The following is a 25,906-nucleotide window of genomic DNA, read 5'->3' on the forward strand; positions in this document are numbered from 1 at the left end:
GCCATTCAGATATGTGTAAGACAGTATCTCATCATGGGATTGATTTGTATTTCCCTGAGAATGAGTAATGTTGAGCATCTGTTCATGTGTTTGTTATCCATCTGAATGCCTTCTTTGGAAAAATATCTTCATGTTTTCTGCCCATTTTTTAACTGAACAGAATTATTTTTTGGGGGGGGGTGGTGAGTTTGATAAGTTCTTTATTGATTTTTAGATACTAACCCATTATCAGACCTGTTATTTCCAAATATCTTCTCCCATTCTTTTAGTTTTGTTGATTGTTTCCTTCATTGTGCAGAAGATTTTACTTGATGAAGTCCGAATAATTCATTTTTGCCTTGGGTGGGTTCATTTCTGGGTTCTCTATACTCTTCTGTTGATCTATGTGTCTGTTTTTGTGCCAGTACCATATTGATTTGATCTCTAATATAACTTGAAATCCGGGATTGTGATATCTCTAGCTGTGCATTTCTTTTTCAAGGATTCTTTAGCTATTTGAAGTCTACTGTGGTTCCATTTAAATGTTAGGATTGTTTGTTCTAGCTCTGTAAAAAATGCTCTTGGTATTTTGATAGGGATTGCATTAAATGTATAGATTGCTTTGGGGGTAGTATAGACATTTTAATATTTGTTCTTCCAATCCATGAACATGGAATGTCTTTCTGTTTCTTTGTATTGTCTTCAATTTCTTTCATCAGTGTTTGTAAATTTCAGAGTGCATGTCTTTCAATTCTTTGGTTAAATTTATTCCAAGGTTGTTTTTGATGTAATTATAAATGGGATTAATGCCTTGATTTCTTTTAATGTAGCTTCATTATTGGTGTCTAGAAGTGCAGCAGATTTCTCTACGTTGATTTTGTATCCTGCAACTTTACTGAATTTGCATATTCTAGCAGTTTTAGTGGAATCTTCCAGATTTTCTTTTTTTTTAATAATAATAAATTTATTTTTTATTGGTGTTCAATTTGCCAAAATACAGAATAACACCCAGTGCTCACCCGTCAAGTGCCCCCCTCAGTGCCCGACACCATTCATGCCCACCCCACACCCTCCTCCCCTTCCATCACCCCTAGTTCTTTTCCCAGAGTTAGGAGTCTTTATGTTCTGTCTCCCTTTCTGATATTTCCCACACATTTCTTTTCCCTTCCCTTATATTCCCTTTCACTATTATTTATATTCCCCAAATGAATGAGAACATACAATGTTTGTCCTTCTGCGATTGACTTACTTCACTCAGCATAATACCTTCCAGTTACATCCACATTGAAGCAAATGGTGGGTATTTGTCGTTTCTAATGGCTGAGTAATATTCCATTGTATACATAAACCACATCTTCTTTATCCATTCATCTTTCGATGGACACCGAGGCTCCTTCCACAGTTTGGCTATGGTGGACATTGCTGCTATAAAAATCGGGTGCAGGTGTCCCGGCGTTTCATTGCATCTGAATCTTTGGGGTAAATCCCCAACAGTGCAATTGCTGGGTCGTAGGGCAGGTCTATTTTTAACTCTTTGAGGAACCTCCACACAGTTTTCCAGAGTGGCTGCACCAGTTCACATTCCCACCAATAGTGCAAGAGGGTTCCCTTTTCTCTGCATCCTCCCCAACATTTGTGGTTTCCTGCCTTGTTAATGTTCTCCATTCTCACTGGTGTGAGGTGGTATCTCATTGTGGTTTTGATTTGTATTTCCCTGATGGCAAGTGATGCAGAGCATTTTCTCATGTGCATATTGGCCATGTCTATGTCTTCCTCTGTGAGATTTCTGTTCATGTCTTTTGCCCATTTCATGATTGGATTGTTTGTTTCTTTGGTGTTGAGTTTAATAAGTTCTTTATAGATCTTGGAAACTAGCCCTTTATCTGATACGTCATTTGCAAATATCTTCTCCCATTCTGTAGGGTGTCTTTTAGTTTTGTTGACTGTATCCTTTGCTGTGCAAAAGCTTCTTATCTTGATGAAGTCCCAATAGTTCATTTTTGCTTTTGTTTCTTTTACCTTAGTGGATGTATCTTACAAGAAGTTACTGTGGCTGAGTTCAAAAAGGGTGTTGTCTGTGTTCTCCTCTAGGATTTTGATGGAATCTTGCCTCACATTTAGATATTTCATCCATTTTGAGTTATCTTTGTGTATGGTGCAAGAGAGTGGTCTAGTTTCATTCTTCTGCATGTGGATGTCCAATTTTCCCAGCACCATTTATTGAAGAGGCTATCTTTCTTCCAGTGGATAGTCTTTCCTCCTTTATTGAATATTAGTTGACCATAAAGTTCAGGGTCTACTTCTGGGTTCTCTATTCTGTTCCACTGATCTATGTGTCTGTTTTTGTGCCAATACCACACTGTCTTGATGACCACGGCTTTGTAGTACAACCTGAAATCTGGCATTGTGATGCCCCCCGATATGGTTTTCTTTTTTAAAATTCCCCTGGCTATTCGGGGTCTTTTCTGATTCTACACAAATCTTAAAATAATTTGTTCTAACTCTCTGAAGAAAGTCCATGGTATTTTGATAGGGATTGCATTAAACGTGTAAATTGCCCTGGGTAACATTGACATTTTCACAATATTAATTCTGCCAATCCATGAGCATGGAATATTTTTCCTTCTCTTTGTGTCTTCCTCAATTTCTTTCAGAAGTGTTCTATAGTTTTTAGGGTATAGGTCCTTTACCTCTTTGGTTAGGTTTATTCCTAGGTATCTTATGCTTTTGGGTGCAATTGTAAATGGGATTGACTCCTTAATTTCTCTTTCTTCAGTCTCATTGTTAGTGTATAGAAATGCCATTGATTTCTGGGCATTGATTTTGTATCCTGCCACACTGCCAAATTGCTGTATGAGTTCTAGCAATCTTGGGGTGGAGGCTTTTGCGTTTTCTGTGTAGAGTATCTTGTCATCGGTGAAGAGGGAGAGTTTGACTTCTTCTTTGCCAATTTGAATGCCTTTAATGTCTTTTTGTTGTCTGATTGCTGAGGCTAGGACTTCCAGTACTATGTTGAATAGCAGTGGTGAGAGTGGACATCCCTGTCTTGTTCCTGATCTTAGGGGAAAGGCTCCCAGTGCTTCCCCATTGAGAATGATACTTGCTGTGGGCTTTTCCTAGATGGCTTTTTAAAAAATTTTTATTTATTTATGATAGTCACACAGAGAGAGAGAGAGAGGCAGAGACACAGGCAGAGGGAGAAACAGGCTCCATGCACCGGGAGCCCGATGTGGTATTCGATCCCGGGTCTCCAGGATCGCGCCCTGGGCCAAAGGCAGGCGCCAAACCGCTGCGCCACCCAGGGATCCCCCTAGATGGCTTTTAAGATAAGAGTTTTGATCAGGAATGGATGCTGTATTTTGTCAAATGCTTTCTCTGCATCTAATGAGAGGATCATATGGTTCTTGGTTTTTCTCTTGCTGATATGATGAATCTCATTGATTGTTTTACGAGTGTTGAACCAGCCTTGTGTCCCGGGCATAAATCCTACTTGGTCATGGTGAATAATTTTCTTAATGTGTTGTTGGATCCGATTGGCTAGTATCTTGTTGAGAATTTTTGCATCCATGTTCATCAGGGATATTGGTCTGTAATTCTCCTTTTTGGTGTGGTCTTTATCTGGTTTTGGAATTAAGGTGATGCTGGCCTCATAGAAGGATTTTGGAAGTATTCCATATCTTTCTATCTTTCCAAACAGCTTTAGGAGAATAGGTATGGTTTCTTCTTTAAACGTTTGATAGAATTCCCCTGGGAAGCCATCTGGCCCTGGACTTTTGTGTCTTGGGAGGTTTTTGATGACTGCTTCAATTTCCTCCCTGGTTATTGGCCTGTTCAGGTTTTCTATTTCTTCCTGTTCCAGTTTTGGTAGTTTGTGGCTTTCCAGGAATGCGTCCATTTCTCCTAGATTGCCTAATTTATTGGCGTATAGCTGTTCATAATATGTTTTTAAAATCATTTGTATTTCCTTGGTGTTGGTAGTGATCTCTCCTTTCTCATTCATGATTTTATTAATTTGAGTATTTTCTCTCTTTTTTTAATAAGGCTGGATTATTATTTCACAGAACCAACTCCTGTTTTGTTGATCTGTTCCACAGTTCTTCTGGTCTCTGTTTCATTGAGTTCTGCTTGAATCTTTATTAACTCTCTTCTTCTGCTGGGTGTATGTTTTATTTGCTGTTCTTTCTCCGGTTCCTTTAGGTGCAATGTTAGCTTGTATATTTGACTTTTTTCCGTTTTTTTGAGGGATGCTTGTATTGTGATGTATTTCCCTCAAGACTGTTTTTGCTGTATCCCAAAGATTTTAAACGGTTGTATCTTCATTCTCATTCATTTCCATAAATCTTTTTACTTTTCTCTAATTTACTGGTTGACCCTTTCATCTTTTAGCAGGATGGTCTTTAACCTCCATGTGTTTGAGTTTCTTCCAAATTTCTTCTTGTTATTCTAGTTTCAAAACATTATGGTCTGAAAATATGCAGGGGACAATCCCAGTCAGGTTGAGACCTGATTTGTGACCCAGTATGTGGTCTATTCTGGAGAAAGTTCCATGTGCACTTGAGAAGAACGTTTATTCAGTTTTGTTTGGATGTAAAGTTCTGTAAATATCTGTGAATTCCATCTGGTCTGGTGTATCATTTAAAGCTCTTGTGTCTTTGGAGATGTTGTGCTTAGAAGATCTATCATTTGCAGAAAGTGCTGTGTTGAAGTGTCCCATTATTAGTATATTATTATCTAGTATGTCTTTACTTTGGTTATTAATTGATTGTTATACTTTGCAGCTCCCACATTAGGGGCATAGATATTCATGATTGTTCTTGGATCTTTGCCTTGGATAGATCCTTTAAGTATGATATAGTGTTCCTCTTCATCTCTTACTACCATCTCCGGAATAAACTTTAATTTATCTGATATGAGGAGTGCTACCCCTGCCTTCCTTTGAGGACCATTTGAATGGTAAATGGTTCTCTAACCTTTTATTTTCAGGCTGGAGGTGTCCTTAGGTCTAAAATCAGTCTCTTGTAGACAGCAAATAGATGGGTCTTGCTTTTTTATCCAGTCTGAAACCCTAAGCCTTTTGATGGGGTCATTAAACCCATCACGTTCAGAGTTACTATTGAAATATATGAATTTAGCGTCATCATGATACCTATTCAGCCCCTGTTTTTGTGGATTATTTCTTTGGGCATCCTCTTTCTTTTACAGTCCCCCTTAATATTTCTTGGAGAGCTGATTTGGTGGTCACATATTCTTTCAGTTTCTGCCTATCTTGGAAGCTCTTTATCTCTCCTTCTAGTCTGAATGAGAGCCTTGCTGGATAAAGTACTCTTGGCTGCATGTTCTTCTCATTTAGGACCCTGACTATATCCTGCCAACCCTTTCTGGCCTGCCAGGTTTATGTGGAGAGGTCTGCTATTACCCTAATACTCCTCCCCATAAAAGTCAGGGATTTCTTGTCTCTTGCTGCTTTAAGGATCTTCTCATTATCTTTGGAATTTGCAAGTTTCACTATTAAATATTGAGGTATTGAATGGTTTTTATTGATTTTAGGGGGATCTCTCTATCTCCTGGATCTGAATTCCTGTTTCCCTCCCCAAATTAGGGAAGTTCTCAGCTATGATTTGTTCAAATACGCTTTCTGGTCCTCTGTCCCTTTAAGCACCCTCTGGAACCCCAATTAAATGTAGATTTCTCCTTCTGAGGCTGTCATTTATTTCCCTTAACCTTTCCTCATGGTCTTTTCATTGTTTTTCTCTTTTTTCCTCAGCTTCCTTCCTTGCCATCAACTTGTCTTCTATGTCACTCACTGGTTCTTCTGCCTTGTTAACTCTCATTGTTAGAACCTCCAGTTTGGATTGCATCTCATTTAATTGATTTTTAATTTCTGCCTGATTAGATCTAAATTCTGCAGTCATGAAGTCTCTTGAATCCTTTGTGCTTTTTTTTCCAGAGCCGTCAGTAGCTTTATAATTGTGCTTCTGAATTGACTTTCTGATATCGAATTGTAATCCAAATTCTGTAACTCTTGGCAGAGAGTCCTGTTTCTGATTCTTTCTTTTGTGGTGAGTTCTTCTTTCTAGTCATTTTGCTCAGTGCAGATTGGCTAAAAACAAGTCATACTGGAAAAAGAAATGGAAAGAGAGAAAAGGAAAAACAAGGAGGGGTATCCTCTGGTTCTATATACTGTAAATCCCTTGACTTCCCCTGGAGCTTTTCAATGCTGCTCGGTCAAGAACTTGCTCTTCCCCTGTCCTTCCAGCTGGTCTTATGGGGGAGGGGCCTGATGTGCTGATCCTCAGGTGTATGTAACTTGTGGAACTGCCCCTCCCCTGCCGGGTGCCCGGCTCAGTGGGAGCTATTTATCCTGTGAGGCCCCTGTTCCCTGGTAGCCCCACTCTGTCCCAGGCACAAGGTGACACCAGGAGGAACAACAACACTAGCAGTGTCCAGCTCTCCAGCTTTGGAGTCAGCTCCTGCAGTAACTACCTCAGTCTCCCAGTCCCCCTTGGCCTGGATCCTCCCAGAGGCATGGGGAACTGATCTGTACAGCCTGCAGGGCACCCATTGGCCCATCGAGAGTCCTCGCTGTCCTGTGCCCTCCCCGCCTCAGCTTGTCCTGGGGGTAGCGCAGGATCCTGGGCTGTGTCCCCCAGTTCCCTGGGATCCAGGGCCTGTGCTGCCAGAATCATGCTCCTGGGGCGGGGGCTCCCAAAGGCAGCAGGGCGGTATAGCCCCCTCCTCCCGGAGCCCCCACCTGACTGACCGGCTTCCCCCCTTGGGCCCCGCTGGGTGTGCTCCAGCCCTTTACGGAGCTCGGCCCCAGGTCTGGTGCTCTCTCCCCTGGGCGCACTTGCTGTGTTAGTGACTCCAGGAACCTGGAGGCTTCACCCCCTCTCCTGGGATCCTGCCCGAGTTCCCTACTGAGTGCAGTTCCCTCTGGGAAGAATCCCGGTGCAGATTTTAAATGTTCCTGCTTCTCCAGGGCTGGGATTTCCTGCCCTGGAGGCTTTCCCTGCAGGCCTTAGCCTGGCTCCTCACGGCCCCTCCCCCACTTTTTTCTTTTTTATTTATTTATTTATTTTCGGCATTCCTACCTGTTAGAAGGGCAAACTCCTCTCTGTAGCATTCTGGCTGTTCTCTCTTTAAATCTCAGGCTGAATTGGTAGGTGTTCAGGATGATTTGAAAGTTATCTAGGTAAGTTGGTGGGGCCAACTGCGTTAGGGAGGCGTCATCTTGCTGGGAATCCTCTCTTTTCTCCCTTTTCTTGTGGAGTTTGTTTTGTCAGTCTTCAGGACAATTTCTGTAATATTTAAGATGATTTCATAATTATCTAGTTGTACTAATGGGATGAGATGAACCTAGGGTCCTCCTCCTACTCTGCTGCCTTCTGCCATTTTCCTATCTCTGTTCTATTGGTCTATGTGTCTCTATGCCACTTGCAAACTATTTTCACTTTATGTTTTAAAGTTTTTAAAGATTTTTATAAGGATTATAATGAATCTGTAGATATCCTTGGGTAATAGTGTTGTTTTAACAATATTAATTTTTCCAATCCATGAACAGATGTCTTCCCATTTATTTGTGTCTTTAATTTTTTTTAATTTTTAAAATTTTTTTCAGCAATGTTTTATAGTTTTCAATGTATCTGTCTTTTGCCTCCTTGGTTAAATTTATTTTACTTATTTTATTGTTGTTGATGGACTTCTTTTTTTATTAGTTTCCTTTTCCTATTTTATATTGATGTTTTATAGAAATGTACCTGATGTTTGTACAGTGATTTTTGTGTCCTGAAATTTTGCTGAATTTAGTTATTAATTATAATACATTTTCTGTGACTCTTTAGGGTTTTCTATGTATAAGAACATGTTATCTGGCAACAGAGATAATTTTAATTCTTCCTTTATAAATTTTTATTTTATTTACTTACTTCTTACCCATTTACTATGGTTAGGACTACTAGTACTATATTGAATGGAAGTAGTGAGAGTATGCATCTTAGTCTTGTTTCTGATCTCAGAGGAATAATTTTTGGTGCATGTTAGCTGTGGGCTTTGCATATATGGTTTTTATTATATTGGCATATTTTCTTATAGTCTTAGTTATTTTTAAATCATGAAAGGATGTTGAATTTTTTCAAATGCTTTTTCTACAACAATCAAGATGGTAATTTTTTAAATGTTTTTAATGTGGTATATCACATCAGTTGATTTTCATACATTGATTCATCCTTGCATTCCAGGAATAAATCCCACTTAGCTGTGGTGTTTAGTCCTCTCAGCAAGTTCTTGAATTCTCTTTGCTAATATATTGTTGAGGAATTTACTCCTATGTTTATCAGGGACATAAATTTTCTTTTCATGTGTTGCATTTGTCTGACTTTTGTATCAGGTAATGGTGGCCTAATAAGTTTGGAAGTGTTGTCTTTCCTTCAATTATTTGAATGGATTTGAGAAAGAGTGGTGTTAATTTTTCTTTAAATATTTGGCAGAGTTCTCTAGTGAAGCTATTTAGTCCTGTCTTTTATCTGTTGGGAGGTTTTTGATCACTGATTTAATCTCTTCACTAGTTCTTGTTCTTTCAAATTTTCTGTTTATTCATGATTCAATTGGTATGTTGTGTATTTCTAAGAATTCATCCATGTCTTCTAGGTAATCCAGTTAGTTGGCATGTAATAATTTGTAATGTTCTCTTATGATCCCTTTTATCCCTATGGCATTGGCTGTAATATATCTTATTTTTGATATAATTATTTGAATCTTTTTCCTTTTCATCTTAGCTATTTTAGCTAAATGTTTCAATTTTTGGTCTTTTCAAAGAATCAATTCCTGGTTTTATTGATTTTCTTTTTTTTTTTTTTATTTTATTTTTATTTTATTGTATTTATTTATGATAGTCACACAGAGAGAAAGGGAGAGAGAGAGAGAGAGAGAGAGGCAGAGACACAGGCAGAGGGAGAAGCAGGCTCCATGCACCGGGAGCCCGACGTGGGATTCGATCCCGGGTCTCCAGGATCACGCCCTGGGCCAAAGGCAGGCGCTAAACCGCTGCACCACCCAGGGATCCCTTGATTTTCTTTATTGTTTTTCTCTTCTCTATTTCATTACCTCTGCTCTAATATTTATTATTTCCTTCATTCTGCTAGCTTTGGATTAGTTTTTCTTCTTTTTCTAGTTCATTGAGATATGGAGCTAGATTGGCTTTTTAGGGATATTTCTTCCTTTTTAATGTAAGTGCTCACAGCTATGTCTTTTCAAATGGCTTTCACTACATTGCGTACATTTTGGATGTGTTTTCATTTTCATTTATCTCGAGATATTTTCTAATTTTCCTTCCAATTTCTGTCTTGACCCATTGCTTTTTTGAGAATGTATTTTAAATTTCCAATATATTTGTAGCTTTCTCAGTGTTCAGCTACTGTTTTAATTTCTTTTCATTGTGATCAGAAAAGTTACTTTGCATGATTTCAGTCTTTCAGATTTTGTGAAGACTTATGTTGTGACCAACATGTGGTCTGTCCTGGAGAATATTCCATGCGCACTTGAGAAAAATATGTATTTTGCTGTTGGAGTTTTCTGCATATATCTGTAATGTCCAACTGATCTATACTCTTGTTCAAGTACTCTGATTTCCTTATTGGAAGTGGGATACTAAAATCTACTACAATTTTTGTTATATTGTTTGATTGTCTATTTGTTTTACTATCTTTTTTATACAATTTGGCTAACGTTTGCTTCATATATTTAGAAGTTTCATGTTTGGTGCATATATAATCATGTATTCTTGGAGAGCTGATTTTTTTTATTATAAGATGTCTTGGGTTCCTGGGTGTCTCAGTTGGTTAAGAGTCTGACTTCTGATTTCAGCTCACGTAGTGATCTCAAGGTCATGAGATTGAACCCTGCATGGTATTCTACTCTTGACATGAGGTCTGCTTGGGATTCTTTTCTTCTCCCTGTGCCCCTCCCCCTGCTCATGGTCTCTATCTGTCATAAACAAACAAACAAATAAATAAGTTGTCTTACTTTGTCTTTTGTAACAGAACAGTTTTTGACAAAAAGTCTCTTTTACTTGTTAACAGTATAGCCATCCCTGCTCTCTTTTGGTTATAATTTACATGGAATATCTGTTTCCATCTTTTCACTTTAGTCCATATATGTCCTTAAATTTACCATGAATCTATTATGAACACCATATATGTGAGTCTTTGGGTTTATTTGTTTTGATACATTAATCTACTCTGTATCTTTTGATTTGGGAGTTCAACTCATTTATGTTAGTAGGTTGTGTTTTGCTAAACATTTATGCATTTATTTTAAGTTATCTAATTAGAAATACAATTGGATAGAGGACTTACTGTTAACATTTTGTTCATTGTTTTCTTTTTCATGTGTTTCTTGCCTCTCATTTCTTATGTTACTGTTTTCCTTTGTCTTTGACTATTTTTTTTATAATGACATGCTTTGCTCTCCTTTTCATTTCCTTTTGTGTACTGTATTAGTCTGCTCAGGCTGCCATAGCTAAATACCATAGGTAAGGTCACTAAACAAGCAATTTATTTCTTAGGGTTTTGGAGAAGGAGGTCCAAGATCAAGTTGCTGGTAAGATAGATTTCATTCTGAGACTTCTTTTCTTGGCTCAAGATTGTCCACCATTTTCTATGTATTCATATAACCTTTTCTTTGTGCACTCATGGAAAGAGACAGAGAGAGGGCATGAATGTGCATATGGGTACACTCTCTGGTATCTCTTCCTACTAAGATGATAATCCTGTTAGATCAGGGCCTTACCCTTGAGATATCACTTAACTTTAATTATTTTCCTAAGTCCTATCTTCAAATCATCACATTGGCGTTAGGGCTCCAACACTGACGTTTAGATGATACAAACATTCATTACCTAACATGTATACTCTATAAATGTTTTCTTTGTGATTACCATGGGGATTACATTGAACATCTTAAAGTTATAACAATCTGTTTAGTCACATATATACATCAATCACAAAACTTCTCCATTTATGTTTCTCTCCAAACTTTGTTGATATCACAAATTACATCTTTATATATTGTGTGTCTGTTAGCATAGATTTATAGTTATTTTTATGCTTTTCTCTAAGTTCCATAAGAATTAAGAGTGAAGTTATGCATCAAAATTTCAATAATATAGGTTTCTACATTTATCTTAATCAAAAACTATATTATTATATAGCTTTGTGTTACCATTTAACATCTTTTCATTTCAATGTAAAAGACTTATTTTAGCATTTCCTTTTGGATATATCTAATGGTATGAACTCCCTCATGTTTTATTTATCTGGGAAAGTATTAATTATTTTTGGAGGGGAAGTCTTAATTTTCCTGTCATTTTTGAAGGATAGGTTTGCCAAATATAGTATGCTTGGCTAACAGTTTTTTCTTTTGGCACTTTGAATATGCCATCCCTCTTCTGGCCTGCAAGATTCCTGCTGAGAAATCCACTAGTAAAGTTATAGAGACTTCCTTGTATGTGATAAGTTGCTTTTCTTTTTCTGCTTTTAAGATTATTTCTTTGTGTTTGTCTTTTAATAGTTTGACTGTAATATGTTTCAGTGTTGGTCTCTTTGGTTTTTCATTGTTGGAGTTAATTCAGCTTGTTAAATTTGTACATCCATTTCTTTTTTCAAATTTGGGATTTTTTTGTCATTATTTCTTCAACTAAAATCTCTGCTCCTTTTTCTCTCTTTTCCATTCTGGGATATCCATAATGTACATCTTGGTCTACTTCGTAGTGTCTTATAAATCCTTTATGTTTCTCTACTTTTCTTTTTTTTATTTTTGCTCCTCAGACTCCAGTAATCAAATATCATATGTCATATATGGAATTTAAGAAACAAAACAAATGAACATTGATTGGGGGTGGATCAAGAAATAGTCTTAACTATAGAGAACAAACTGATTGGTTACCAGAGAGGTAGAGGGCAGAGGGAGAATGGGTTAAAAAGATTATGGGGATTAAGGAGTATACTTGTTATGATGACCACCTCTCTTAGTGTTTACAAACTGGCTTTGTGTAGGGGAATATCTTGACACATCAGCCTGGCAGAGAGGTTCTGAGACTTCTCAAACCTTTTTTGGGGAATGTGTATTCTCTGGGCTTGTATATGCTCTTTTATTCTAGTATATATGTCTGCTTCTAACTCTCCTAATTTCCCTAATAGGCTTTCCCCTATTTCTTCCCAGGAAATTTCATTTTTGGTTACTGTAGTATTTCTCTGCCTGTTATCCTTTGCTTCCTGATCATTTGCAGAACTGCAAACTCCTTGTAGCTCTAATGTGCTATGGTACTCAACTTTGTTTCGCAGCTATTGGTATTCATCTATGCAGCTATTCCCATCAGTGTTCCAAGTCAGGCAAGATAGAAACCAGTCACCTAGGTAGCTCCCAGGTTTGTCAGAAACTTGCAAGTTCCACTTCTTTCTTTTCATCCCAAGGGAGGAGTTGAAAATTGAGAGGCTTCCCTGTGATTGTGGCACACCACACCAAGGTGGGCAAAATACCATGACCTTTTCTACCTTTTTTGGTGCAGTTTTTCTTGGTAAGTAATTTACTTGGGTGATGCATATTCAAACTGGTTTTTAGAGTTCTCATAAAGGTGTTTTGGTTTGTAAATTGTTGTTGACTCAGTGTTTCTTTGGGGGGATGAAGGCCCAGAGCTTACTAGTCCTTCTTCTTGTTCATGTCTTATCCTATGATTAAGTTTTTACTTAAATATAAAAATCCTAGAAAAAATGGAGAATAACAAATCATATTTGATGCTAAGGATTATTAATGAAATGATGAGATAGTTTTAACAATACATATTAAAACTCTTATATTTTCATATCAGACCTAGTATTATGGTAATTTACTTATAACTATAAAAATGAGGATAAATTCTACTGTATACTTGTTACAAACATAAAAGATAAGAGTTTCACAGCAGATCTGTTTCTCGATTTATTCAACTAAATGCTTCTCTTTATGTAGCTCAATATGAAGTACCAGATGAAAATCTTGTGTTTGATAGAAACCAAGATTCGACATCAAAAACACAAATGCAAGTAAAAAAACAAAGAACATCCAAAAGGGAAAGAAACATTGGTAAGTAAAACAATTATAGAAAACTTTAAATTATTATAATTAAACTTAGCAGAAAATTTTTTCTTTGGTTTATGAATATATATTTGAGATTATATTTTATGGAACATTTATACTTCCCTTGACCATAATTGTAAATACTCTAAGATAATTAGAGAACAAAAGTGAAATTATTCATAACATTGATATTTCTAGTTGTAATATTATTTCATAATCATAAGTTCTACACTCAGACACCAAGGCTCAATTATGAGTCTGTAATTTTCTGGCAAAGTATGCATGCCTTTTTGTAAGCTGTGGTAGATGTTTCTGATCTGTGGCAGAGACCTTCTACCACAACTCTAATTGGTGAACAGAGATGTTACTGAGAACTGTAAGTCAAATAGCAAATGATCAGAGGGACTTGGAGGAAGAGCAGCCTGAGAGTTTGGGTGGAGGGCCTCAAGTACATTCTCTAGGTTGTGGCCCCACTAAAAGGAGTGACTTTTGAAGTAGCCTAAAAGATGGATGTCATCAAGAATGGCACATAGGGAATATGAGAGTGCAAGTAGCCAAATATTCCTACTACTGGGTGTGCCTTGTTTTCATTTATTGAAGCAGAGTGGGCCAAAGCTTAGTAGTCTTGTTCTCTGGAATGAGAAATTATGCCCCTTCCAGATTATGCCCAGAAATTTGAATAGGTACTGGGTAATTGTTCCTTGTTTGTTCTAATGGTCCAGCCATCTTGCCACATGTGGGTCAGTAGGATGTCTGGTCCTTGTTAAGTTGTGCCCTTGTCCAGACCCACTTAATTGGTGCTATCAATAGATTGGAAGGCTAATGCACCCTTCTGGGTTTGGAACATTTCTAAATCATAACTATGTATTGACATAGATAGTTGGGGGAATTTATGGAGACTTGTGAAACTATAATAATGGTGAATTGCATCCAATCCACATACTCCAAACTTATCCTGCTCATCCATGTGAACAAAGTTTTCGCATAGGGTATTTGTATTGTCTATTACAGAACCAAATTCCTTCACTATGGACAGTAACTTCCATGAGAGTCATAATATTGGCTGCAATTAATACCTCAGTACTACATCACTGAGCTACCTGTAATCACTGGAGTCTCTATGCCCATAAAGCATATGCCCTAGGTATATTATGTTTTTCATGGAGTAGTTGTTTCTGAGAGAATTTTTGCTTCATTAAGCTTATAAGTAGGACAGTTATTTCTTTTTTTTCCCCAGAAGGACGTTTTTGAGAAAAAAAGTTCTAGATGCTGATAGTTGGGTCATTTCCAGTTTCCTACCTGTCTTGCTAAAGTGGCAATTTCTATCAAGGTTTGGGTGGATGTAAATGGATGTTCATGTAGACAATACTTCTATACTGATAATACATATAATAGTGAGAGTGAAGTTTTGAGGTAGCCTGAGTTTTCCATTAGTGGTGGCTTTGGACCCCAAACCAATAAGGTATTATCAGTTTCCTTCATCCTGGTGTCAGGGGTTGTGGAGACCACTGTCATCTATGCACCAGTATCTCAAAGGCCCAGAAATATAATTCTCCTGCACGTCACCATTGAACTCTGACATTAGCACAAGTTTTTACATCCCCTCTAGGTCCATGAGGCCTGGCAAAACCTATAGTCTTATTTATTTTTGAAAGCCTTAATAAGGTCTTGATAATAGTTGATGGAGCCCTCTGATTCATGGCAAGGATCACTGGGAAAAGTGGAAGCATAAGAACTTGAATTAATCAAAGGATAATTTTACATGGGTAGTGGGTCTGTTGGGTCTTCCTTATCCCACTACATAGCCATAAGGTTCTTGTCAAATAGACCATCAATCTACTTTGAGTCTACACCTTTTTTGAGTAAACACACCCTTTGATCTATTCAAGGCATTTGCCCAAGTGGTCCAGGAGTTTATTAGATTAACATTTTTATATTACTCTCTCTTATAGTCAATCATTGCTGTCATGGCAGTATCCACTATTATTTGTCCAGAAACTTTCTACTTAAGATCCAGATCATGTCCTAGACTAATTACCTTGACCTTATAAGGATGTTTGATCTTGATGTCCAGCAATATTGACACAAATGAAGCCAGAATTTTGAGTCTGGTAAAAAATCATATCATCTACTATCCTCAAACCTTTATTGTACATCCTAGGTACCACCAGGTGGTGCATGAAATCAATATTGCCCCTTCAGGTATAGTTAAAATATGGGGAAAGTATGTTTTACAAGGGCAAGGAGAAGCCATCTCTTGAATCCAAGTGGTACCTAACTGAGGAAGCAGAGTCTTGAATGCCTGTGTTTTTTCATACCCCTTTGTTCTACTTCCTCCTGCGATGTATCCATTGTCAAAACTCTCTGAGAAAGGATTTTTGTATTAGCAAACCAACAAGATTGCATGATTACTTCTTTAAAAAGAATACTTCTTTAAACATGAAGATGAAATATGCAACTCTCAAAAGTCTCTTCGGGTCACTGGACAAAGTGATCCTTAGAACTTATATTCTTTTATTAAATCATGAATCTCATTAAATCACTGCATCATAGGCTGACCATGGGTTCCCAGAATATTAGAACTAATAAGTCATTGGGTGCAACTCAGCATGCAGAGATTTCAAAAATTTTTAATTCCATAGATGGTGAAACTGTAAGTAGTGGCCAAGGTATTGCTTTCCCAGCTTTCTCAAAGCTCCTCTGTTGGAAGTTTAATTTGACCTACCCACTGGACATCTTAGCCAGCAAAATAGGCACTAAATAGAAGAACCATTGTTCCCTCTCAGAAATTAAAAGCACCGTCTTAAAGTATGGCACAGAATCTGCTAGCATACCCTGAGACATGTTGTCCTGAATGGTCATGGGCCCTGTGGGATCATCTGACTCTTGCATGTGACACAGCAGTACCCCTTTAAAGATCCCCAAGTGTTCACTAGTGTTCCTTCCAGAAAAGGATTATGCTTCATTAACAATAATTGCTTGCTGCAGTAATTTGTAGGGGAGAGAGATGCCAGATTTTGAGTTGATCAATGAAAATAGCAAGACAAATTGAAACTAAAATTAAGCACTTATTGTTACTATAATTGTATTAGAAAGAGTCTAAACAAGAAAAGTTTCCAGCTACATCAATGAAATTTCCATTTTGCCCATAGAACAGCATTGAGTGGGGTCAGAATATCAGTGTTGACAGCATTGTAGGTTGACGGAATATCATCTCATAATCAAAGAATCCCCATACAAAAGGCTCTTCCTATTGTAGAGATTTGAAGGCTGAGATGGGTTAGTGATGGGGGAGGGTTAGGAGTGTAAAAGTGGTGAAAACTGTCAAAACTAATAAAAAAATCTACGATGAGATGGTAATGGAAAGGTAAACTATGTAGAAGCATATGAGTAATATAGTGTCTTAGCTGAATCCTCTATGCATAAGAATGTCTCAAAATTGAGGCACATGGACAATGAATGCAGATATTGCCAGCCTGGATGGGCCTCTGTCTATGACTACAACCACCTCTGATGTCTGCAGTTCACTGGCTGTGGAGTACTAAGACTACCCCATGCCAATTGCCAGATGAGGCCTTTGCAATTGTCAAAGATTGGGCCTAAAAGATCACACACAAGATTTTGGTTTGTTAAAATAACTTCAATGTAAACACATATACATATCAACATACATGCATGTATAATTAATGTATATATAGCCATACTCACATAAGCATACATATATATACATGCATATGTACATTCAAAGACATGTTTTTTTATTAAAATTTTATTTATTTATTCATGAGAGACGCACACAGAGAGAGCAGGGAGCCTGATGTGGGACTCAATCCCGGGTCCCCAGGATCATGCTCTGGGCTGAAGACGGCACTAAACCGCTGAGCCACCTGGGTATCCCCCACAAAGATATGTTTAGAAGTTGTGATTCTCATAGCACCTTCAATTCCAATCTATCCTTTCAGTGCTTGTTCTTTCCTTCTTCTGTTTCATGTATGTCCTACCTTCTGATGTGTGAATCAGCCTGAACAACATCAATTTATGTACTCATTTGCTCTATCTTTTAATATTTCTTAAATTGTTTCAGAATGCAGAACACTAGAAAAAAATGCTAGAAGAAAAAACCTACTAAAAAGATAGTGATTTGTTTATGGTTCACCCCTCCACTCTTTTCAAATACTTTACTGATTTACTTGCATTAGTGTTGTTTTACTTACTTCAGTAGCCTCATTTCCTTAAATTAATTTCAGTTTTAGTTCCCTTTCTTATTCTTTATGATTTAGGTTTTTTTAATTGAGATATAATTGATGTGTAACATTGTATTAGTTTCAAGAGTAGAACATAATAATTCAAGATATGTATACATTTGATTCTTGAACAGCCCCTAGTCCTCACATTGTTCAAAGGTCAACTATATATTATGAAATGATCACAACGCATAGATACATTTTTTTCTGGTGCTGAGAACTTTTAAGATCTACTCTCTTAGAAACTCTCACATATATTACCGTATTATTAATGATAATCACCATACTGTACATTATATCCCTAGAACTTGATTATTTTATAAGTGGAAATGTGTACCTTTTGACCATTTTCACTTCCAGTTCTGGCTTCACCTTCCAGTTCTGGCAATCTCCAATCTATTCTATGAGTTCTTTTTTTTCCTTAACTCCATATATAAGAGAAATTTTACAATATTTGTCTTTTTTCTCTGACTTACTTCACTTGGCATAAATGCCCTTGTTGCATCCATGTTGTCACAAATGGTAGGATTTTCTTCTTATATCTGGATAGTATTTATATATATGTACATATATGTATATATATAACATATATGTTACATTTTTATATTGAGGATGACATTAGCTGTGGACTTTTCATGTATGGCCTTTGTTGTGTTTAGATGAATTCTTTCACTTAATTTATTGACAATTTTTTGTCATGAAAATGTGTTGAATTTTGTCAAATGCTTCTGCATCTGTTGAGCTAATCATGTGATTTTTTTTAATCCTTTTCTCTCTAATGTGGTATATCATAGTGATTGATTTGCATATGTTGGACTATCCCTACCTCCCTAAAATAAATGCAATTTGGTCATGATGTATGACCTTTTTAATGTGCTATTGAATTCTGTTTTCCAGTAGTTTAAGGATTTTTCATCTGTGTTCATCAGAGATACTGGCCTATTGTTTTTTTTCTTGTGGAGTCTTTGGCTTTGGTATCAGGGTAATGATGGCCTCATAAAAAGATTCCAAAATTTGCTATGAGTGGATTATTGTGTTTCCTCCTATTTTATAAGATGAAATCCTAATAATCAATGTGTTGGTATTAGGAGTGAGGGCCTTGGGAAGTGCTTAGGTCATAAAGGTGGAGCTGTCATGATTAGGATTAGTGTTTTTATAAAAGAGACCCACAGAGATCCCTCATGCCTTCTGTCATGCGAGGTACACAGTGAGAAGTTGCCAGCTATGAGTCAGGAATGGGGCCCTCACCAGAAGATGACCTTGTGCATCTTTGTTCTTGGACTTCCCAGCTTCCTGAACTGTGAGAAATAAACTTTTGTTGTTTACAAGGTATCCATTCCGTGGTATTTTGTAATACTGGCCCAGATGAATTAAAATAGAACTGTTCCATTGGTGTGTACAAGCACATATACACATACACACATAAATACATACACATTCTTTCTTACTGTATGTGCATGTCTGTAAGAAGGATTGGTATTAATTTTTCTTTAAATGTTTGTTATAATTCACCTATGGAGCAATCTGATCCTGGACTTTTCTTTGATGGATGGCTTTTGGATTGCTCTCAACCTCCTTATTTGTTACTGACTCATTCAAGCTTTCTATTTCTTCTTGATTCCGTCTTGGTATTTTGTATGTTGCTAGGAATTCACCCACTTCTTCTAGGCTGCTCAATTTGTTGACATTTAATTGCTCATATTATTTTTAAAAATTTCTATGACATCAGAAGTAATATATCCTCTTTTATTTGTGATTTTAATTATTTGAATCTTTTCTTTTTTTCTCAGCCTAGCTATTGGTTGCCAATTTTATCTTTTCAAAAACCCAACTCTTAGTTGATTTTTTCTATCATTTTTCTGTTTTTATTTCTTCATTTCTGCCTTAAGCTTTTTTATTTCTTTTCCTCTGCTAACTTTGATCTTATTTTGTTTTTCTCTTACAGTTCTTTGAGTCATAAAGTTAGGGTTTTGTTTGAGAGCTTGCTCTTGTAGCTATATTCAGACAATCCAGCCAGGCTGGTTCCTTCAGGGCTCTAGGAGAGGTAAGATAGGATGTGTCTCTCAGGCATCACCATGAAAGGCTTTGGAAGCCTGATAATCCCTTTTCTCTTTCCCCCATGGGAGAAATTGTGAGTGAAGACATCCCTTTCAGTGTTGGGCTGTGATGGCTTGGTGGAGGAGTGACGTGGATATACTGAAACTGTTTTTCTTACTCTTTTTAATACTAGTGTTTTAGAATTCTATGCTTCATTGGTGTGCTGGGTAACCTATCAATTGAACTCTGGAGCTCTCATAAATGTATTTCATCTGTGAATGGTTATTAATTCAGTGTTATGTGGGATTCAGGGCTGGGACCTCTCAGTCTGCCATCTTGCTGATGTTATTCCCTAAGTTATATTTTTTTTAATTTATTTTTTATTGGTGTTCAATTTACTAACATACAGAATAACCCCCAGTGCCCGTCACCCATTCACTCCCACCCCCCGCCCTCCTCCCCTTCTACCACCCCTAGTTCCTTTCCCAGAGTTAGCAGTCTTTACGTTCTGTCTCCCTTTCTGATATTTCCCACACATTTCTTCTCCCTTCCCTTATATTCCCTTTCACTATTATTTATATTCCCCAAATGAATGAGAACATATAAAGTTTGTCCTTCTCCGACTGACTTACTTCACTCAGCATAATACCCTCCAGCTCCATCCACGTTGAAGCAAATGGTGGGTATTTGTCATTTCTAATAGCTGAGTAATATTCCATTGTATACATAAACCACATCTTCTTTATCCATTCATCTTTCGTTGGACACCGAGGCTCCTTCGACAGTTTGGCTATCGTGGCCATTGCTGCTATAAACATCGGGGTGCAGGTGTCCTGGCGTTTCATTGTATTTGTATCTTTGGGGTAAATCCCCAACAGTGCAATTGCTGGGTTGTAGGGCAGGTCTATTTTTAACTGTTTGAGGAACCTCCACACAGTTTTCCAGAGTGGCTGCACCAGTTCACATTCCCACCAACAGTGTATGAGGGTTCCCTTTTCTCCGCATCCTCTCCAACATTTGTTGTTTCCTGCCTTGTTAATTTGCCCCATTCTCACTGGTGTGAGGTGGTATCTCATTGTGGTTTTGATTTGTATTTCCCTGATGGCAAGTGATGCAGAGCATTTTCTCATATGCATGTTGGCCATGTCTGTGTCTTCCTCTGTGAGATTTCTGTTCATGTCTTTTGCCCATTTCATGATTGGATTGTTTGTTTCTTTGGTGTTGAGTTTAATAAGTTCTTTATAGATCTTGAATACTAGCCCTTTATCTGATATGTCATTTGCAAATATCTTCTCCCATTCTGTAGGTTGTCTTTTAGTTTTGTTGACTGTATCCTTTGCTGTGCAAAAGCTTCTTATCTTGATGAAGTCCCAATAGTTCATTTTTGCTTTTGTTTCTTTTGCCTTCGTGGATGTATCTTGCAAGAAGTTACTGTGGCCGAGTTCAAAAAGGGTGTTGCCTGTGTTCTTCTCTAGGAATTTTTTTTTAATTTTTATTTATTTATGATAGTCACAGAGAGAGAAAGAGAGAGAGGCAGAGACACAGGCAGAGGGAGAAGCAGGCTCCATGCACCGGGAGCCCGATGTGGGATTCGATCCTGGGTCTTCAGGATCGCGCCCTGGGCCAAAGGCAGGTGCCAAACCGGTGCACCACCCAGAGATCCCTTCTCTAGGATTTTGATGGAATCTTGTCTCACATTTAGATCTTTCATCCACTTTGAGTTTATCTTTGTGTATGGTGAAAGAGAGTGGTCTAGTTTCATTCTTCTGCATGTGGATGTCCAATTTTCCCAGCACCATTTATTGAAGAGACTGTCTTTCTTCCAATGGATAGTCTTTCCTCCTTTATCGAATATTAGTTGCCCATAAAGTTCAGGGTCCACTTCTGGATTCTCTATTCTGTTCCACTGATCTATGTGTCTGTTTTTGTGCCAATACCACACTGTCTTGATGACCACAGCTTTGTAGTACAACCTGAAATCTGGCATTGTGATGCCCCCAGATATGGTTTTCTTTTTTAAAATTCCCCTGGCTATTCGGGGTCTTTTCTGATTCCACACAAATCTTAAAATAATTTGTTCTAACTCTCTGAAGAAAGTCCATGGTATTTTGATAGGGATTGCATTAAACGTGCATATTGCCCTGGGTAACATTGACATTTTCACAATATTAATTCTGCCAATCCATGAGCATGGAATATTTTTCCATCTCTTTGTGTCTTCCTCAATTTCTTTCAGAAGTGTTCTATAGTTTTGAGGGTATAGATCCTTTACATCTTTGGTTAGGTTTATTCCTAGGTATCTTATGCTTTTGGGTGCAATTGTAAATGCACCTTAATTTCTCTTTCTTCAGTCTCATTGTTAGTGTATACAAATGCCACTGATTTCTGGGCATTGATTTTGTATCCTGCCACGCTACCGAATTGCTGTATGAGTTCTAGCAATCCTGGGGTGGAGACTTTTGGGTTTTCTATGTAGAGTATCATGTCATCGGCGAAGAGGGAGAGTTTGATTTCTTCTTTGCCAATTTGAATGCCTTTAATGTCTTTTTGTTGTCTGATTGCTGAGGCTAGGACTTCCAGTACTATGTTGAATAGCAGTGGTGAGAGTGGACATCCCTGTCTTGTTCCTGATCTTAGGGGAAAGGCTCCCAGTGCTTCCCCATTGAGAATGATATTTGCTGTGGGCTTTTCATAGATGGCTTTTAAGATGTCGAGGAATGTTCCCTCTATCCCTGCACTCTGAAGAGTTTTGATCAGGAATGGATGCTGTATTTTGTCAAATGCTTTCTCTGCATCCAATGAGAGGATCATATGGTTCTTGGTTTTTCTCTTGCTGATATGATGAATCACATTGATTGTTTTACGGGTGTTGAACCAGCCTTGTGTCCCAGGGATAAATTCTACTTGGTCATGGTGAATAATTTTCTTAATGTGCTGTTGGATCCTATTGGCCAGTATCTTGTTGAGAATTTTTGCATCCATGTTCATCAGGGATATTGGTCTGTAATTCTCCTTTTTGGTGTGGTCTTTATCTGGTTTTGGAATTAAGGTGATGCTGGCCTCATACAACGAATTTGGAAGTACTCCATCTCTTTCTATCTTTCCAAACAGCTTTAGGAGAATAGGTATGGTTTCTTCTTTAAACGTTTGATAAAATTCCCCTGGGAAGCCATCTGGCCCTGGACTCTTGTGTCTTGGGAGGTTTTTGATGATTGCTTCAATTTCCTCCCTGGTTATTGGCCTGTTCAGGTTTTCTATTTCTTCCTGTTCCAGTTTTGGTAGTTTGTGGCTTTCCAGGAATGCGTCCATTTCTTCTAGATTGCCTAATTTATTGGTGTATAACTGTTCATAATATGTTTTTAAAATCGTTTGTATTTCCTTGGTGTTGGTAGTGATCTCTCCTTTCTCATTCATGATTTTATTAATTGGAGTCTTCTCTCTCTTCTTTTTAATAAGGCTGGCTAATGGTTTATCTATCTTATTAATTCTTTCAAAGAACCAACTCCTGGTTCTGTTGATCTGTTCCACAGTTCTTCTGGTCTCGATTTCGTTGAGTTCTGCTCGAATCTTTATTAACTCCCTTCTTCTCTTGGGTGTAGGATCTATTTGCTGTTTTTTCTCTAGCTCCTTTATGTGTGAGGTTAGCTTTTGTATTTGAGTTCTTTCCAGTTTTTGAATGGATGCTTGTATTGCGATGTATTTCCCCCTTAGGACTGCTTTTGCTGCATCCCAAAGATTTTGAATGGTTGCATCTTCATTCTCATTAGTTTCCATGAATCTTTTTAATTCTTCCTTAATTTCCTGGTTGACCCTTTCATCTTTTAGCAGGATGGTCCTTAACCTCCACGTGTTTGAGGTCCTTCCAAACTTCTTGTTGTGATTTAGTTCTAATTTCAAGGCATTATGGTCTGAGAGTATGCAGGGGAAGATCCCAATCTTTTGGTATTGGTTCAGACCCGATTTGTGACCCAATATGTGGTCTATTCTGGAGAAAGTTCCATGTGCGCTTGAGAAGAATGTGTATTCAGTTGAGTTTGGATGTAAAGTTCTGTAGATATCTGTGAAATCCATCTGGTCCAGTGTATCATTTAAAGCTCTCATTTCTTTGGAGATGTTGTGCTTAGAAGACCTATTGAGTATAGAAAGAGGTAGATTGAAGTCACCAAGTATAAGTGTATTATTATCTAAGTATTTCTTCACTTTGGTTAATAATTGATTTATATATTTGGCAGCTCCCACAATCGGGGCATATATATTGAGGATTGTTAAGTCCTCTTGTTGAATAGATCCTTTAAGTATGATATAGTGTCCCTCTTCATCTCTCACTACAGTCTTTGGGGTAAATTTTAGTTTATCTGATATAAGGATGGCTACCCCTGCTTTCTTTTGAGGACCATTCGAATGGTAAATGGTTCTCCAACCTTTTATTTTCAGGCTGTAGGTGTCCTTCTGTCTAAAATGAGTCTCTTGTAGACAGCAAATAGATGGGTCCTGCTTTTTTATCCAGTCTGAAACCCTGCGCCTTTTGATGGGGTCATTAAGCCCGTTCACATTCAGAGTTACTATTGAGAGATATGAGTTTAGTGTCATCATGATATCTATTCAGTCCTTGTTTTTGTGGACTGTTCTACTGAACTTCTTCTTAAAGGGGAATTTTAAGAGTCCCCCTTAAAATTTCTTGCAGAGCTGGTTTGGAGGTCACATATTCTTTTAGTTGCTGCCTGTCTTGGAAGCTCTTTATCTCTCCTTCCATTTTGAATGAGAGCCTTGCTGGATAAAGTATTCTTGGTTGCATGTTCTTCTCATTTAGGACCCTGAATATATCCTGCCAGCCCTTTCTGGCCTGCCACGTCTCTGTGGAGAGGTCTGCTGTTACCCTAATACTCCTCCCCATAAAATTCAGGGATTTCTTGTCTCTTGCTGCTTTAAGGATCTTCTCTTTATCTTTGGAATTTGCAAGCTTCACTATTAAATGTCGAGGTGTTGAATGGTTTTTATTGATTTTAGGGGGGGATCTCTCTATTTCCTGGATCTGAATGCCTGTTTCCCTTCCCAGATTAGGAAAGTTTTCAGCTAGAATTTGTTCAAATACATATTCTGGCCCTCTGTCCCTTTCGGCGCCCTCGGGAACCCCAATTAAACGTAGGTTTTTCTTCCTCAGGCTGTCGTTTATTTCCCTTAATCTATCTTCATGGTCTTTTAATTGTTTGTCTCTTTTTTCCTCAGTTTCCCTCTTTGCTATCAACTGGTCTTCTATGTCACTCACTCGTTCTTCCACCTCGTTAACCCTCGTCGTTAGGACCTCTAGTTTGGATTGCATCTCATTCAATTGATTTTTAATTTCTGCCTGATTAGATCTAAATTCTGCAGTCATGAAGTCTCTTGAGTCCTTTATACTTTTTTCTAGAGCCACCAGTAGCTGTATAATAGTGCTTCTGAATTGGCTTTCTGACATTGAATTGTAATCCAGATTTTGTAACTCTGTGGGAGAGAGGACTGTTTCTGATTCTTTCTTTTGAGGTGAGGTTTTCCTTCTAGTCATTTTGTTCAGTGCAGAGTGGCCAAAAGCAAGTTGTATTGGGAAAAAGAGAAAAAGAGAGGAGAGAAAGAAGGAAAAAAAAGAGAAAGAGAAAAAAAAAGGGAAAAAAAAACGAGAACAAAAAAAGAAGAAAAAGAGAAAGAAAAAGAAAGGAGAAAAAAAGGGGGTGGGGGAAGGAAACAAATCAAAAAGCAAAACAAAACAAAAACAAAAACAAAAACAAAGAAAAAAAAAAAAGAACCACGGGGGAGTATCTTCTGATTCTGTGTACTTTAAGTCCCTTGGCTTCTCCTGGAAGTTGTCAGTCTAGCTGGTGTTCTGGGGGAGGGGCCTGTTGTGCTGATTTTCAGGTGTTAGCACTTGGGGGAGCTGCTGTGCCCCTGCCTGGTGCAGGGCTCAGTGGGGGTTGTTTACCCCGTGAGGCCCCTGGAGGAACAACCGCAGTGGCGGGGCCAGCTCTGCAGCCCTGGAGTCAGCCCCCGCAGTAGCTCCAGAGCTCTCCGTCTGCAGGGCCTGGAGGCTCCGGGCGGGGCCGCTGATCTGTTCAGCTCGGGGCAGGAGCGTCCTCGCTGTCCTGGGCCCTCCCGGCCTCTGCCTGTCCCGGGGGAGGCGGGATCCTGGGCTGTGTCCCGGCGCCCTGTGCTCCGGAGCCTGCGCTGGTGGATTCGCGCTCCCGGGCCGCGCAACCCCCTCCGCGGAGCTGCCGCCCAAGCCCCGCCGAGCTGCTCCTGGAACCGCGCAGCCCCCTCCGCACAGAGCCTCTTCCTCTGCCCGAGCCCCTCCGAGCTGCTCCCGGGGCCGCGCAGCCCCCTCCGCGGAGCCACCCCCGAGCCCCTCCGAGCTGCTCTGGGTCCCGCCGTGCGCGCTGCAGCCCTTAGGGAGCTCGGCGCACTCTCCTGGGGGCGCAATTGCTCTGTTAGTGTCCCCGGGAGCCCGAGGGCATCCTCGCCCTCCTGGGTCCTGCTCCCCCTCCCTGCGAGCCCCTTTCCGCCCGGAA

The 25,906-nt window shown here is 38.6% G+C and overlaps 1 protein-coding gene across 7 annotated transcripts in view; it reads left to right on the forward strand.

Moving 5' to 3' along the window:
* Positions 1-25,906, forward strand: part of LOC140633280 (coiled-coil domain-containing protein 7-like) — a 356,022-nt gene that overhangs the window by 160,024 nt on the left and 170,092 nt on the right. For all 7 annotated transcript variants that reach the window (XM_072825599.1, XM_072825602.1, XM_072825600.1 and 4 more), the window contains one exon: positions 12,982-13,095. In XM_072825599.1, coding sequence (XP_072681700.1) covers positions 12,982-13,095 — 114 coding nt within the window. The remainder of the gene's footprint in view (positions 1-12,981; positions 13,096-25,906) is intronic.

Source organism: Canis lupus, chromosome 5, assembly GCF_048164855.1.
Source record: "Canis lupus baileyi chromosome 5, mCanLup2.hap1, whole genome shotgun sequence".
Lineage (NCBI taxonomy): Eukaryota > Metazoa > Chordata > Mammalia > Carnivora > Canidae > Canis > Canis lupus.